The sequence below is a fragment of the Lonchura striata genome, chromosome 15, assembly GCF_046129695.1.
Source record: "Lonchura striata isolate bLonStr1 chromosome 15, bLonStr1.mat, whole genome shotgun sequence".
NCBI lineage: Eukaryota > Metazoa > Chordata > Aves > Passeriformes > Estrildidae > Lonchura > Lonchura striata.
The window spans coordinates 17,658,740-17,674,272 of NC_134617.1; the positions used below are offsets into that span (position 1 = coordinate 17,658,740).

The 15,533-nt window shown below is 42.5% G+C and overlaps 1 protein-coding gene across 9 annotated transcripts in view; it reads right to left on the minus strand.

Moving 5' to 3' along the window:
• Nucleotides 1–15,533, minus strand: part of LOC110475701 (A-type potassium channel modulatory protein KCNIP1) — a 242,019-nt gene that overhangs the window by 15,130 nt on the left and 211,356 nt on the right. For 6 of the 9 annotated variants that reach the window (XM_077786726.1, XM_021540037.3, XM_021540039.2 and 3 more), the window contains one exon: nucleotides 1,956–2,080. In XM_077786726.1, coding sequence (XP_077642852.1) covers nucleotides 1,956–2,057 — 102 coding nt within the window. In that variant the 5' untranslated portion in view covers nucleotides 2,058–2,080. Of the gene's footprint in view, nucleotides 1–1,955; nucleotides 2,081–2,260; nucleotides 2,314–2,373; nucleotides 2,485–15,533 lie in introns of those variants that run through there. The other 3 variants (XM_077786724.1, XM_021540036.3, XM_021540041.3) reach the window with 3 other exon arrangements.

The following is a 15,533-nucleotide window of genomic DNA, read 5'->3' on the forward strand; positions in this document are numbered from 1 at the left end:
AGATGTCACTGTAACATCATCCCAAGGAACAGACTGTTTGGTACAATAGCAAATACGGTAACAGATGAGCCAGTTTGCCTCCTGTACATAATTACCCATCCTATTGGAACCAGGATTTTCAAGCTACCAGTGTTAAAGTTGCACTTTCATGTTCATTTAAACCTTATACATGAAACTTTGCATATATTATGTGTAGATCAGCTGGATAAAAACAGTCTTGGTTTATATCTAGATATGTCTTAATATCCATCACTGCCAATTAATTGCCATCACTGCCAATTAATATCAAGACTTTCAGTGATGTCCTAGGTTTAGGTCACAAGTTAAATGCCCTTGTCTGCCACTATTGCCCTGGGAAGTAATGACTCTGTAGTGCAAAGTGGAGCAGAATTGGGAAAGGCAGAGGGTCCTGTGTGCTGAGTGCTCCAGGTCTGCCTCACTGGTTTGCCTCTGTAGCTGCAAATGCCCCCAGCACAAAGCAGAGCTCTCCCACATAGGATTCCCACCTGACAGTGATACAGAAGGCACTGTAGAGATCTTAGCAAAACTGGGTTTAATCTCACTCTGTAGGCAGTCATGTCATATCAGGGTGTTAACCTGCCAAGTTTTGTCTCTTTTTGTGATTGTCTGCTGGCTGGCAAAAGCATAAAGAGATATCAATGTTCAGTTAGGCAACTTTACACATGAAATGACCTCCTGTGTGCATCAAAGGCTGCAGAAATATGCCACACACACCACCAAAAATACAGAAAGCTGAGCTGTGCTTTGGCTCACTTAGGTGAGCAGTGAATTAAAGGGTGAAACCACCAGACTCCTTGGAAAAGTCAAATATACACTGGAAATGTAATCTGATCAAATTTCAAAAACCTTTCAAAAAGAAGGGCTTTTCTCAAAGACCCACAGGTTCTTCAGAACTGCCTGTATTTAAGGTAGCTCAGCTTTCTTTTGACAAGTTTTTACACAATAAACTTGACTGAGAAATGTCAGCATTCTGCTGTAATGGTTTCTAAATGCTGGAGCTGTCCTGCAAGAGAATATAAAAAACATCCTGTGTTTATTGAGCCAGTTTGATTCTGACCTGTTAATCACCATTAAAACATCAGCTGGCACAAACCACCTGGGTGACTAAATCCTGACCCTCAGGCAAACATGTAATGAGTACTCATTCTTCAAGGTCCATAAAGCATCTGCTCCATGAAGCCTCAACATTTCCCATCAATTTCTCCTGATTGTGAGGAGCCCCTGAGAGGCAGAAACAGAGCCAGGCTGAGGCTGAGGAGCTGCAGACTCTGGGCTCCCAGGGAGCCTTGCTGGAATGGTGGCTCACAAGTCTGGGCACAGAGCTGCTCTTCACACTCAGTCATGCCAGCTGGCACTGCTGCCTGCTTGCCCAGAAATCTGCAGCCTCTCTCTGGTCTCCTCAGTCTTAACACACATTCAAGTTTTGATTTCGCTTTGGCTCCTGCCACTCCAGCCTTATTCCCTACTTATACAGGACCCTGAAGTCCTAAAGTGCTCTACTACAAGAGCAAGATTTCTGCAGCTAGAGAAGGGATGAAATCTCCATCCTGGGCACCTAATTACAAGTGAACAGTACCACTTATATTTGAACATGAGGAGATGACAGCAAGGCTTAAATAAGTAGGCATAAAAATATTTTCAGGTTATCTTCAAGTATTGGCACAGCTGAGGAAATGGAATTGTGCTTACTGACATTTGAGGAACAAATTTAACGAGACCATTATGTGCTGAATATTCATCCAAACCCAGTTTTAGGCAGATTGCAGTGTCATAAATATTGGATGGAGAGGCAGATTGTGCTCATTTTGCTGTGGTATGGGAGATCTTATACAAAACTAGTAATGCTTTGCAGGGGAATAATACAAAATCGAGCTGAGCAGTTGAGGCTGATGAGGACATAGATATTAGACTGTTCATTGCGATACCGTTCTTACATTTTTAAATCCTCTGTAAAGAACTTGAAGTTCTCTTTTAGTGAAATTGGTTTGTGCTTCAAGCTGTTCCAGTCCCTCGGGTCTATGGCACACTGTCGTCATTTCTAATTCATCTTCAATTTTATCTGAAAGAGAAGGCAGGAAAATATTTATTTTAGTTGTTACTTTTGCTCTTTTAACATGATGGAGAGGACAGACAGGATTTCAAGAACAACAGATCAAAAAGAAACCATCAACAGAACTGATCAGTCTAAATGTTTTCAACCTCTTGAAAGCAAAATAAAAGCCATAGGAGTAAAGCTCACATTTTTTCCTGGGCTGCCAATTAGCTGTCCATTCACAAAGCCAAAATGTTGGTGAAAGCAGCAGGACAACAGCAGACACATTGATCCAAAAGGCAACCACAGACATTTCATACCTAAATATTGAGACAGCGTGAAGGAATGGCACTTCCAAAGTACTGACTTCAGCTTTCCAGCTGTGCAATTATCTCTGAGAAAGCAGACATGCTCAGGCATATCAGACAATGCCCTTATACTGGGGTTAAACAGTGAGGGAAACTCCTCTGTTCGTTAACCAAAAAGCTTGCTCTAGAGATATTGAAGGTCACTTTAGTCCCAGGAGAAATTCAAATTTTGTCCACAGTTGCAGAATCTGGAATTAATCCACCCTGAATTTAGAAGGACATTTTGGAGAAAGAGATAAAAAATGAAAGACACTTCTATGCATTTTATTCAAGAGTGTGTTCTTCTACAAGGATGAAAAATACTATCACATCCTGAATTACCATAACTTCACTTAATTTTTGATGCATGTTTTCCCCTTTCAAGCCCATCCCTCAGAACTGTATGTAATGCCCAAATACATAGATATTTAGTGTCTATCAGTTTGAGATTCTCTAAACTTCAAGGACCAGGTCCAGCCTTCAGCTGACATGAAAATCCAACCCACACCCAAAAGTTGCTTGCATAAGTGCAAACACTCCCCTTATTGTCAAAAACTGCACAATTCTTATCTTATAAAAACATTTTAGGTTATTTGGCTCAAGCATAATATAGTAGTTTCTGTTGTAAGTCAACAATTTAAATCAAAATTTGCAAGGAAATAGAGGAATAGAGGAAAGGCATGAATTCAGATTCACAAACTCATGAGCTGGCTGGCTCAGTGAAAGAACAGACCAGCCCAAAGGTGTATTTTCATAAGCTAATTAATTCTGCAGAGATACACACACACACACACACACACACACACACACACACACACACACATATATATATATATATATATATACATACACAGATTAAATTGATCATTATTAAGGGAGGGCACATGTCAGTAAATGCTAGTGGTTAATTAACATTGGTTCATTTTGTCAGTATTAAGAACTGGTTCAAAATATTGGTGAATTAAACTATGCTCTTAATCCACCACATCTGCAACATCAAAGTCAGTATTTGTAGACCTTGAACAGATAAAATGTATTCCTAAATCCTGTTCTGAAGGTCCCTTGCACAGCAGGGGAATAAAGGTGAGAGGCTGTAACAGCAAGGGACAGGAGCAGAGTATCAACAGTTCATGATGAAAAAAAAGGGACTGAAGGCTGGCAAGGGGCCAAAAGAAGTCTGAAGTACACACCTTACCCACACAAAGGGGAAGAGTCTAGAAATTACACCTCCTGTTAGAAGAAAGGAAATGTAAAAGGACATCTGCTACAGGCAAAAGTAATTTGAAATAAGGGGAAAAAACCATTTTCTTTGCATGAGAATTAACGACACAAAACAAAGGAATGCAGAAGCTGTAAAGAAAGAAAATTGTGGGGAAGAAATTATTTAAAATGAGGGATGAGAAATGAGTGGCTGAAAAAGAAAATCCACCTCAATAGTCTTCACCCTCCACAAAGATTTGGGGTTTTTCGTTGTTTCCTTTCAGTGCTTGCTCTCAAGTCAGCTCTTTTCAACCTGTTTCTTCCATTCCCTGATACCCTATAAATTAACCACAGAAACCTCAGTGGCAAAACAGGAGGTTGGCACTTCCTCCTCTGCTCTCGCTTTTTATCATGGGCATTTTAGTTCCTTTGATTTGCATTTTCATTATCATCCTGGCTCAGTCCCTCCAGCTCTTCAGAGGTGTCACTGTATGAAATATGAGTGCTTGCATTTATAACAACTACAATTTTATTAAACTGAAGTTCACTGAGGGTGGTGAGTGCAAGCAGAAGTGTATATACATAAACACATGCAAATTTAAACTAATAGGAATGATGTTAAGATATTTTATCTAATACCACATTCTTCCTCAGTTTTGCCTTGTTTCCAGTTTTCTCCTGAAAGATTTGAGTGTAGGAAACAACCTTGCTTCTGGTTTAAAGTTAATTTTCTTCTTCCATTCACTGATGCATGAACAGACCTTGGGACTGACTGCGCCCACTGTGAGGGGTGAGTGTGGCCACCTCCCCAGCTCAGTGACACCTGTACCTGCCTGGTGCTTACAGCATCCTTATGCTTTCCAAGCTGGCAGGACAGCCCTGCCCTGCTGATGGAGACACACACTCAAGGGCTGGATGTCATCCAACTGCTCAGTGAGAGCTTGAGCCTTAGCAAAGCTGGTTTGTTTGGGTTTGGATTTTTCGTTTGTTTGTTTGTGTTTTTTTTGTGGGTTTTTTTTTTTTTTTTTTTGGGGTTTTGGTGGAAGCAGTAACTAATGCAGAAGGCTTCTTCTGCTTACACATACTGATAAATGCTAATTTATTATTTTTCTGCTTTTATTTCCAACACTTGTCAAAATCATCACAGGATGAATCCCTTCCATACCAGATGGCTGCAGTGAGTTGTGTCCTAGGCTGAAGATTGTTTAATTGGTACAGAGCATTCACTTAGCTGTTTTCCTTACAATGTGTTTTAAAATGGGAGAATGGGATGTAACATTTCTGGAGTTCAGATTTATTTCTGCCCATATTTTTGTGGCTGCTTTAATAGCAGGGTATGAGGTCTGTGTCCAGTAGAAACACCTGTGATAATCTTACTCCAGTGTAGGCCCAGGTTAAAATAGTCACTTAGGTTTGTATTTTTGTGCAAAATAGCATCTGTATTTGCTTAGCCCATAGGATATGCACATTTCCTTTCATAATGGAAACCAAACAGTGACTTCACTTTACAAAGAAAAATAATCTTGACACACTTGCAACTACATGTATATTTACATATATATATATATATATATATATATATATATATATATGTAGATTGGTGCTAATGAAAGAGACTTTTTCATTTCACTGCTCCTTGCTGAAGAGCAGAGAGCAAATTTTCCTTAAGGCAAATTGATGTTTAAGCAGAATACACTTCAGAAGTCACTTAATGAGGCTTGCTTTATTCATCCTTTCATATTTGTTCCAATTTTACCTTTTGTTATCTTTACAATTTGGGAAGTTTCATATTCAAAGTGCCTGCAAATGGCCCTGCATTTCAGACAACTGTTTGCACTGGAAGGGACCTTAAAGATCCTCTAGTTCCAACCGCCTGCCACAAGCAGGACCACCTTCCACCAACCCAAAGCCCGTTTGTGTGCCATAAAACAATGATGTGTTATTCCCCAGCTGCTGCCTCAGCTCTGGGATTGAGCTGCCATGATTCTGAGCCTGCTCATCCTTGCTGGTGCCTGCAGCTGCCCCTGCACCCCCGGACTGTGCCCAGGGCTGGGTTTGCTGGGCCACAGGCGCTGGGGAAACAAGCATCGAAAAGCACCTAACACCTTCCTCAGGCGCAATCCTGCAGCATCTCCAGCCCACATGCCTGCCAAATGAGAAATAGTGAAGCCTCATACAGTGCTAGGGCTGGCCAGAGAGTGTAACCAATGATTTCAATAAAGATGTAAATTACACTGTCCCCTGCATCGGAAGGCTGCAATATGAAAATGCAGAACACAAGTTTTCGTGGTTCATGGGAGGACTTTGAAAACAAGTTGCTCATAATAAATTCACGTTTTGCTAAGGAAAACAGTCAAGGCATTAAGTGTAGCTAATGTGCCCATTGTTAATTGTAAAACTGACAGGCGTTAGATGAAATGGTTAATTTTACAAATACAGCTGAAGGGGATTAAATTACATGCAAGAATTATTAGACTGCATCTTAGTTTTATTTAAAAAAAAATCTATACTTTAGGACTAAGGACCTGAAGAAAAAAATTAATCTAGTTTACCCACGGTATACTTGAAATTAATCTCCAGACAGAATGTGCTCTTGGGCAGGTCTTGCAGGAAACAGGTCTTGCCTGTGGGAAATCAATTGCAAATATTTTGGTAATTTCACAAAGAAAAATAACTCAATGCCTGAGTGCAAAAGTGTTCATTAGGGCAGGAGCCGGGCAAGAGCTCTGGGGTTGTGAAAAATGCATATTTTATGATTGGCTTTTCACAAATGTTACAATAAATATTATATGTGTAATGTTAGAAAGTTATGCTGTACTAATTCTTTTAAGTAGTGCGTTAAATGTAGTTTTAAATTACAACATAATGTTAAAATAAAAACTCTACAATATAAGATTTGTTATAAGCTCAAGCAAGAAGATAAGCTAATGAAGAAACTCTTCACACAGAGATGTCAGTGACGGGGCCCATAAAGAGTTACTGCCTCCTTATCAGAAAAGACAAACATTCTTCGACCTTCTCTCCATCTTTTTAGAACCAACGAGATTAAAGAGAAGTTGACAAAAACCAGAAAAGTTCTTAATTTGCAAGGAATTTATGCATTGTGTATGAGATATATGAATATGCAACAGGCTATTGCTTTTAAGGGTATTCCTTTGTTCACAAGAGAAGCTTTTCATTACTGAGTGTCTGAGAGCATCCAGACGTCTGTAATTCTTTGCTTTTTATTGTCTTATAATTGTCCTAACTCTAAACTTTATTACTCTAATTGTATTACTATTTTTATAACCATTTTATTATTATTAAATTTTTAAAATTTTAAAAACCAAGTGATTGGCATTTTTCACAATTATGGTAGCAGAGGATGGTTACTAACAGCTCTCTGCCGGTGCCTTAGGAGACTCGGAGTGAAGAGACGCATCCTGCCCTGCTTGGGCAGCCTCGCTCTGTTCCCCTGGTGTGTGACCGACAGACACAGGTTTTAATCCAGGGACAAAAGGAGACAATAAAACAAAGAAAAGGGAAAGGATTCCCTAAAACCGCAGTAATTAGCCCCTAAGATTAACGTGTACATGAAGAACAAAGACCCAAGGACAAAGAATAGGTATTTGTTGGGATGGGGTGGATAAGGGGGGATGAATGCGTGTGAATGAGAGGTGAGCTGGTTATCCCAGACTTGCCAAGTGAGAGCGGAGTCTCCCATGCTGCCTTTCCGTATTTTTCACAAGAAAAGCGGCCAGTAAAGAGACGAAGTGAGTGAAAACAAGAGTGAGAGAAACCCCCCCGGGGAACCTGAGACTGGGTCTCGGGGAAGGAGTGGGACACCTTGGTGGGGGGGATAGGAAATAAAAATATAAAAAGAGGGGTTTCTTGACATAATTAATTGGGTAATTAAAAGGCAAAAAGAGGTTTTTTTGGCATAATTAATTGGAGAAAAATAAAAGGGTAAAAAGAGAGGGTTTTCCTTGGAGGAGCATAAATTTGCTACGTTGAGGGATTAACATCCTAAGAGCACTCAGAGTTGCCAGACTGAAGGATATCCAAGAGAATCTGGGGTTACGGTTGGATTGAGGGATAGCCAAGAACACTCGAACTGGCCAGTAACACCTAAAAGTGTAAGAGGTGTGTTAAAATCCTGCAGAATGGAGAGACATCCAGGATTAAACCTCCTGGGTTGATGGATGAGGGTTACATTCCAAGAGCACTCAGAATAAATGTAGATATGTAGATATGTAATATAGATTGTTTGAAAGTAAAAGGTACCTTGTATGTGAGAGCGAGTGAAAAAAAGAGTGAGCGTGGGCAAATGAAAGTATATATAACAGAATTGTGAAGTCAATAATTATGAATGAACAGGCTTGAGGGTGTCAATGTGTGTGAGTGAGTGAGAGATAAAGGAGAGTAAATGTAGATGAATAGAAGTATATGTAATGTAGATTGTTTATTTTAAGCTTTACTTTATTTCCTTGGAGGGAGGTGGATTGTGTTGAATTATATTGTGTTAAATGATATTGTGAGAAAAAGGACTTTTTGTGTAGTTGAAAGAAGGTGGTATTCAAGTTGTTAGAGAATGTGGGAAACAAAGGAATAGAATGAAAAGATAAGATTTTGGAAAATGGGACAGGAAATGAGTAAAAAAGAAGACAAAGGTAAAGAGAAGGGAGGGGAACAAGAGGGAAAAAGAAGAAAAGAAAAGGAGTGGGATCCTTCACAGGTGTTGCCCTCTCCATTCCTCTTCGCGCCGCACCACTCGCGGCCGAGCCGCTTGTCCCGGGCCCCGGCTCACTGCCCGCTTCGGTCCCGCCTGCCCCAGTCCCGGTGCTTGTCCCGGGTCACAGCAAGCCGCTCGCTTCGGCCCCACCTATCCCGGTCCCGTCCTGCCGCCCGCAGCCTCTGTGCCCGGCCCCGTCCCGCTGCTCGCGGCTGCCCGGCCGGCCCCGGCCCCGGCCCGCCCGGCTGCTCCGCCCGCCGGGCTCCCGGCGCTCCCGCCCGGCCCATCCCGGGGCTCCTCCCGCGGCTGATTTCTCTGCCCCAGCCCCGGCGACTCTGCCCGTCCCGGCTGCGCTGGGCACCGCCGCTGCTGCTTTGCCTCTGCCGGGAGCACCGGCCCAGCCGCCCCTAACCGCGGGCGGGCCGATCCCGCTCCCGGCTGGTGCCCCCGGCACTGCCCCTCCTGCAGCGGCTCCGGCAGCACACCCTGCCCGGGCTCCGCCTTCGGAGGACCAGGACTGGGCGCTCGGCCCTGCCCTCACCCCCTTCCTGCCCGGAGCTCCGCTCCCCGGGAACCGCAGCCTCAGCTCCGAGAAAGTCTTTCTATCTGTTCCCCTTATAGGAACACAGGAAGTTCAGTTAGGAGGCAACATTCTCCAGACTCTTCCTCACAGCACGTGAGAAAGGCTATATGTTATGGGTAATAAACATAATTTGCGCCATTCCTTGTATGGAATATATAATGTTAAATACTTGTTAGATTATACTCGTCTGTACTAGCCTCTTCCCCCCCCCACCCCCCCTTCTCCTCTCTGAATATACACACCTCAAGGTGTATATTGGAAACTGATTTACAAGTAAGAAGGTACAGCTCGCCAGGAGATGGGCCATGTCTGAAGAGCTGCGGGGGACCCCAGGTGCTGATCATCGCGTGAATGACCCGAGATGGGTATCATGGAAATCCTCAGACAGATACATGTGAATGCAGCGTTCCCGTAAATTTCATCACGGGATTCAACAACTCAGGACACTGAATTATTCTCCCTCATCTCCAAGAGAAAATCTTATTAACATATGGACTCTAAATAGAAGAAAAGACTGATTGCAGAAAATCTTGGCCTCAGGTGGAATTTTCCCTATAAAAACCGCTTGTGCCAGGATGGAGGCGTGTGGGCATAGGGGAAAAACCTCTCCTGAGGCTGACTCCTTGTTGCACACCCAGGGTCGATCCCCGGGCTCGGCACTGTTTTTTTTTCATGGCTGGCTAGATAGAATTTGACCACAAATAAAACTATTTTTATTTTTTAATTTGGCTGAATAAATTTTCATTTATAACACTATAGAAAAAGACTGGGCTAAAGAAATTGGTCTATTTCCACTAAGAAAGGTCCCGATGAGAGGGGGTGGAATTAGGTTTGTGAATGCTCCCTTGATTTCTTCTGAGGTCAGGAATTTTAAATAAGAAATCAAGAGGATTTTGAAAGATTCCATAGGCACTGCTGAACAAGACCAATTTCTAAGTCCAAACATCTATAGTTAAGAAGAAATGCAGTCTATAATAAAGATACTATTTTCTCAAGAAGAAAGGGAAATTATCAGAATTACAGGCATAAAAGCCTAGAATAACGAAAATCAACGAGGGCCTCCCAGAGAAGAGAAAATGCCAACTGCACCTCCTGAGTGGGGTCAAAATGGTAAGAGAGAAAACATATGAATTGAGATAAGTGGAAGATCATTTGTTCACTGTGATATGCTCGCTTACCTTGGTTTGCATAAGAATGTACTGGTGTGTCTTTGAAATGCTTATTTGCTTACAAGGTGATAAGGAGGTTGAGATTAGAGTCCTGGGTATGTGTATCTGGTCTGCTTGCTGCATCTCAAAAGAAGAGACTTAGAAGCTATCACAACGACCAGACTCAGACTACATCTGGAGAGTCACGCCTGCAAGGAGAAGGGGGGGGATAAAAGGAAGGTTGGGACAGAACATTTTTGCGCGCCGTTGGTGGAGCAGGAGACTCCCCGGCCGCCCAGCGCTGTGCTTTGCCTGCCTTACTCGCTTGCTATTTTCAATAAAATTGCTTTATTGGATTAAGACACTTCAAATTGCCGTGTCACAATTTATAACAATTTGGTGCCGTGACTCGGATGGAGAAGTAGATCAGTCGCTACGGGACGATCGGGAGGCGCCCCGCCCTTATGGCGGCCCGGCTGCCCCAGGCTTTCTGATCACTCTCCACCGACGAACCTAAATTGAGTAACGGGCAAAGGAGAACCGGTTACCCCTGTAATCTTTGTGCACGAAGAACCAGCGAAGACGCAGGACGCGTGAGTATAGGCCGGTTTCCCGCTCGGTTTGGGGTGGTTTTCCCGGAGTGCTGTGTGTGAGAGGTCTTGTGGAGACCAAGTGAGTGCGGACTCTGTATTAGTGCGTTTTCCATTCCCCGCGAGGGGCTGGGCCACGAACCAGGGGAGCACGTGTGTGAGAAACTGAGTGCACTCCGGAAGATGGGACAGAGGAAAAGCAAGCCCTCTGGTCCCATGGGAGAGGGGACCCATGCTAAGCTTCCCCAGATTCCCAAGCCCCTTGGGTTTGATGATAATTAATTGGGATGCTTTCCCATCTAGAAAAGGGAAAGACAAAGTTAAAATGATACATTATTGTATGGAAGTGTGCAGGAAGGGCCTAACCCTAATTCCCATGCAAGGAATGTAGAACAAAGGGAGAATCGGGAGAAGAGTTATATTTCTAGGGAAGGAAAAGGAAGAGGTCGTGAAATTGTCTGCTTCTACTGTGGAAAGAAGGGACATATGAAGAGGGGATGCAGACAACGGATAGTGGATGAGAAGGCCTTTAAGGAAGATTAGGGGTGTGAGGCCCCAGGCCAGCAGAGAAGCAGCAAGGTCCCTTCACTGCCAGCCCCAGAGGTGGTAGTGGGGTTGGAAATGTCAACCTGATGGAGCTTATGGTGTAAACCACCCTTGTTTGGACAGCTGCACTCTTGCATTACTGTCCAGTGCCAAAATTTCTGCTTCCACCCACACTGCAGTGTAGCTGCCCAGCCTTTTCAAGATTTTGGGACATGCTGTGGAGCCTGTATGGGGTGAGATGCTGGCAGTGCTTTTACTTGCTTTTTATAATGGACCACATTATCTTGCCCTCCTTAAGAAGCCTTTTGCTTCTGCAGCTTCAATTCTTAAATGCTAAAGTATTAATGTATTGTTATTGTCATTTAATTGTACAGTCGTCACATAACTTACTGTTCAAACATGGTCCTACCTCCACCCTTTCAGGACACTTCCCACACTGCTGTTGCTACTGTCTGGGGGAACAGAAATTGAGGTTGGGAAGCCGCTTTTTGAAGTTCTTAGATTAGTCAATTCATTCTGAGCTCTGCTTAACTTGTTTTCTTAGGTACACAGTGAAGTAAGTATTGAGGTAAGTCTCCCTAGCAGGGAGCATGGTCCAGGGAAGTGTACTATAGAAAGAGCTCCCTTTCAATAACCAGTACTTTGATATCATCACTGGAAATCACTGTCTGCTAATGACAGATGATGGGGTTTTGTGCCTAGAGACATTGTAAACAACTGTTAGTTACAGCACAAATAACTTCTTCTAAGCAGTTCTTCCTTATTACTTTCAAAATACTGAAATTGCTATCAGCCAGAGCATTATGTCTATTTTAAGTAGGTCTGAGATTCAGGGAAACAATGTGTGCAAGAATAGTTTTCACAAGTAATTGCAGACATTGTCAGAACTGCATGTGTTGAAGCCTTGGTGCCTGCACTGGTAAAAACAGCCGGAGTGCAAAACATGACCTGAGTAATTCAGCTCATTTGCTTCTGAAAGGCAAAAAGCCCTTTCCTTTCAATGCATTTTGGATGTAAACACAGTTAATGAGCTTGTAACAACTTCTTAGTAAGGCTGTTCATTCGTTTGATACTTATTTTCTGCATTTAAGGGAAGACACCAAAAAAAAAAAAGTGTTCTTAATCAGGAACTGGTTGATCCTTTGTATGATCTTCAAATGCGGTCTCTGCTTTCCTGCTGTATGCTGTGAAACCTTGTGCATTTAAAAATGACAGCAGCCACATCAATGATGTTGTGGACTCCATCCTCTCCCCCTAAGCTGGAATAATGCCAGGACAATCTAAACTCAGAAGAGTGAATTCCGGCCTCAGCTTATACAAATTCAGCTTGGTGTGCAGTCATTTTATGAAATGTCTACTACAAAAACTATTCTTCCCCCTTGCATTTCTGTGGAAGTAATTTGAAATCATTGTGTACACACTGTTATTTAAGCTATGATATTTTAAAATAGGTGGGTTATTTACGTATGTAAAGAAACATCATAAGGAGCCCTTGGTAAAGCTTAAAGTGGGACCCCAACAACAAGAGATGGAATTTTTAGTGGATACCAGGGCTGAAAGATCCACAGTGCAAGCCTTGCCGCTTGGATGTAAAAAGTCATCTGACACTGTACATGTAATTGGGGCAAAAGGAGAGCCCTTTGAGGTATCTGTTATCAAGGATGTGATGGTAGAAACTGATTCCAAATGTGGTATAGGTTCTTTACTACTGGTACCTGAAGCAGATTACAATTTATTAGGGAGAGATCTGATAATAGAATTGGGTATTAATTTAGAAGTTGTAAATAAAGAATTACAGATAAAGCTCTGCCCTTTAAGGGTGGAGGATGAAAAGAAAATTAATCCTGAGGTGTGGTATACCCCAGAAACGGTGGGGAAATTGCAGATTAAGCCTTTCTCAGTGGAAATAAGTGATCCTGGCAAACCCGTAAGAATAAAACAATACCCTATCCCTAGGGAGGAAAAATTAAGACTAAAACCTGAAATAGATAGGTTATTGGAAAAAGGGCTTTTTAGAGCCCTGTATGTCTCCCTTCAATACTCCCATCCTGCCTGTAAAGAAGTCAGATGGGTCCTACAGATTGGTGCACGATTTAAGAGAAATAAATAAGAGGACTTTGGCCCGGTTTCCAGTAGTTGCAAATCCATAAAAAGATTTAAAGGTAATTGAATCCGGACCACTAAGTAACTCCTGGTCTGCACAAGCTTGTGAATTATATGCAGTACTCAGGGCTTTAAGGTTATTAAAAGGAAAAATTGGAACAATATGCACAGACTCTAAATATGCATATGGGATAGTGCACACATTTGGAAAATTTGGGAAGAAAGGGGACTTATAAACTCACAGGGAAAAGATCTAATTCATCAAGAGCTAATTGTCCAAGTTTTAAATGCCTTAAGGGGCCCGGCCAAATTGCTGTGGTCCACTTAAGGGGACACCAGAGAGGATTGGACTTTAGAAACAGGGGAAATAATTTAGCTGACCAAGAAGCCAAGAAAGCAGCCCTACGAACTCGGGGGGACATGGGGCAGAGCGACACTGTATCTGTGGACTCCCCCAAAGAAAAATGGCAAATATATAGTTTTACCACTCAAGAAAAGGAAAAATTACAAAAGATGGGAATTGAGGAGGGGTCTGAAGGGCAATGGAAGCTCCCAGATGGGAGAACTGTTTTACCTAAAAGCAAGGCCTCAGAAATTTTGCAAAGATTGCATGACCAGACTCATTGGGGAACTCAGGCATTAGTAGATCAATTTGCCACTAAATATATGAGTATTGGAATCTATGATTTGGCTAAAAGAGTAGTGGGAGATTGTCTGATCTGTCAAAAAGTAAACAGAAAACATCTTAGGGAAAGGCCCATGGGAGGAAGGGAATTAGCTCACAGGCCTTTTGCCAAAATACAAATAGACTTCACTGAATTGCCTAAAGTGGGTAGATATAAATATTTGTTAGTAATAGTAGATCATCTCACCCATTTTGTAGAGGCTTACCCCACTACTCGGACTACTGCTCAGACAGTGGTCAGAATATTATTAGAAGAAATAATCCCTAGATATGGGATAGTAAAAACAATAGATTCTGATAGGGGACCCCACATGCCATATGATTTGGAGGAACCCTGAGACCACCCCAGTTGAAGGACTATAAAATAACCTCATATATTATTGCCTTAATGAAACACCGCAATGAACTTTGGGAAAAAGGAATCATTACGCAAAGACCCCTTTAGATTTAAAAATACATAAAATGCACCCAGGAGACTATGTGTTAATAAAATCCTGGAAAGAATCTACACTAACCCCACAATGGGAAGGTCCTTATCTTGTGTTACTCACTACAGAAACTGCAATTCGGACTGCAGAAAGAGAATGGACACATACCAGTCGAGTAAAAGGACCAGTTAACAACACTGTGTGGCAAGTAACCAGTCCTCCCGGGAACCTGAAATTGAAGTTACAGAGAAACTAATGGACTCTTATCAGACTGAATACACATCAGATTTATATTACTTAGATAGTGGACTAAGTAGTAATTCAAGTGTTAGAGTAAAGTGTAAAAATCAAAATTGTAATTGCTATTCTTTTGTATGCTATATCTGTAAGGTGTGTGGGGAACGGTGGTGGTCACATTGCAACAGAGGGTATCCTCCACGAGGAACTTGCAATTCCTGTTGGAACGTACAAAGAGAGATTTCAGCTTGGGTACTGACCTGTAAAGTGACTAGAGGGGAAATCCGATTGGAATCTAAAGAGTGGTGGGAAATTTTCTCAAAGGGCATTCACCCAGACTATTACTGCTACCATACAAACGAGCCGAGCCCATTTGTGGCAGAGATCATAGAAGGCCTTTGTAGGAAAGACCTAAAAGGGGTCAGTTGTACCGCACCAGAGGTAAAAGATCAGAATTGGCGTTCTTATTGCATGCGGCAAGGCACTAGAGGGCATAAATCCCCTCCTGAAGAATACTCTTGCTGCCGAGAAGATGGGACACCCTGTGGCTCGAAGCACCCGAGTCGACGGGCGAGGCAGAGGAGTAAACAGCTGTGGAGGAAGGAGCCCTCAGGATGGAATACGCAAGCAATATTTGCGGAACTACCCCGGGACTGGGAGTAACAAAGGCAGAAATAGTTTTTGGGCTCAAGGGTATTTTGGTGATAACCAGCTAATAGAGGGAAAGAAGTCACAAGGGTATAATTGTTGCAGTGTGAGAAACCAGACCCCACATGCCATTTGCTTACTGCTTGTGATTTTCCTTTGTATATCTTGTAATCCTGCGGAAATAACAACTCATGAACCTTTCAAGTGGACTTTAGGAAGATGGGAGGATTCACGAGTTATAAGGAGCAATACTA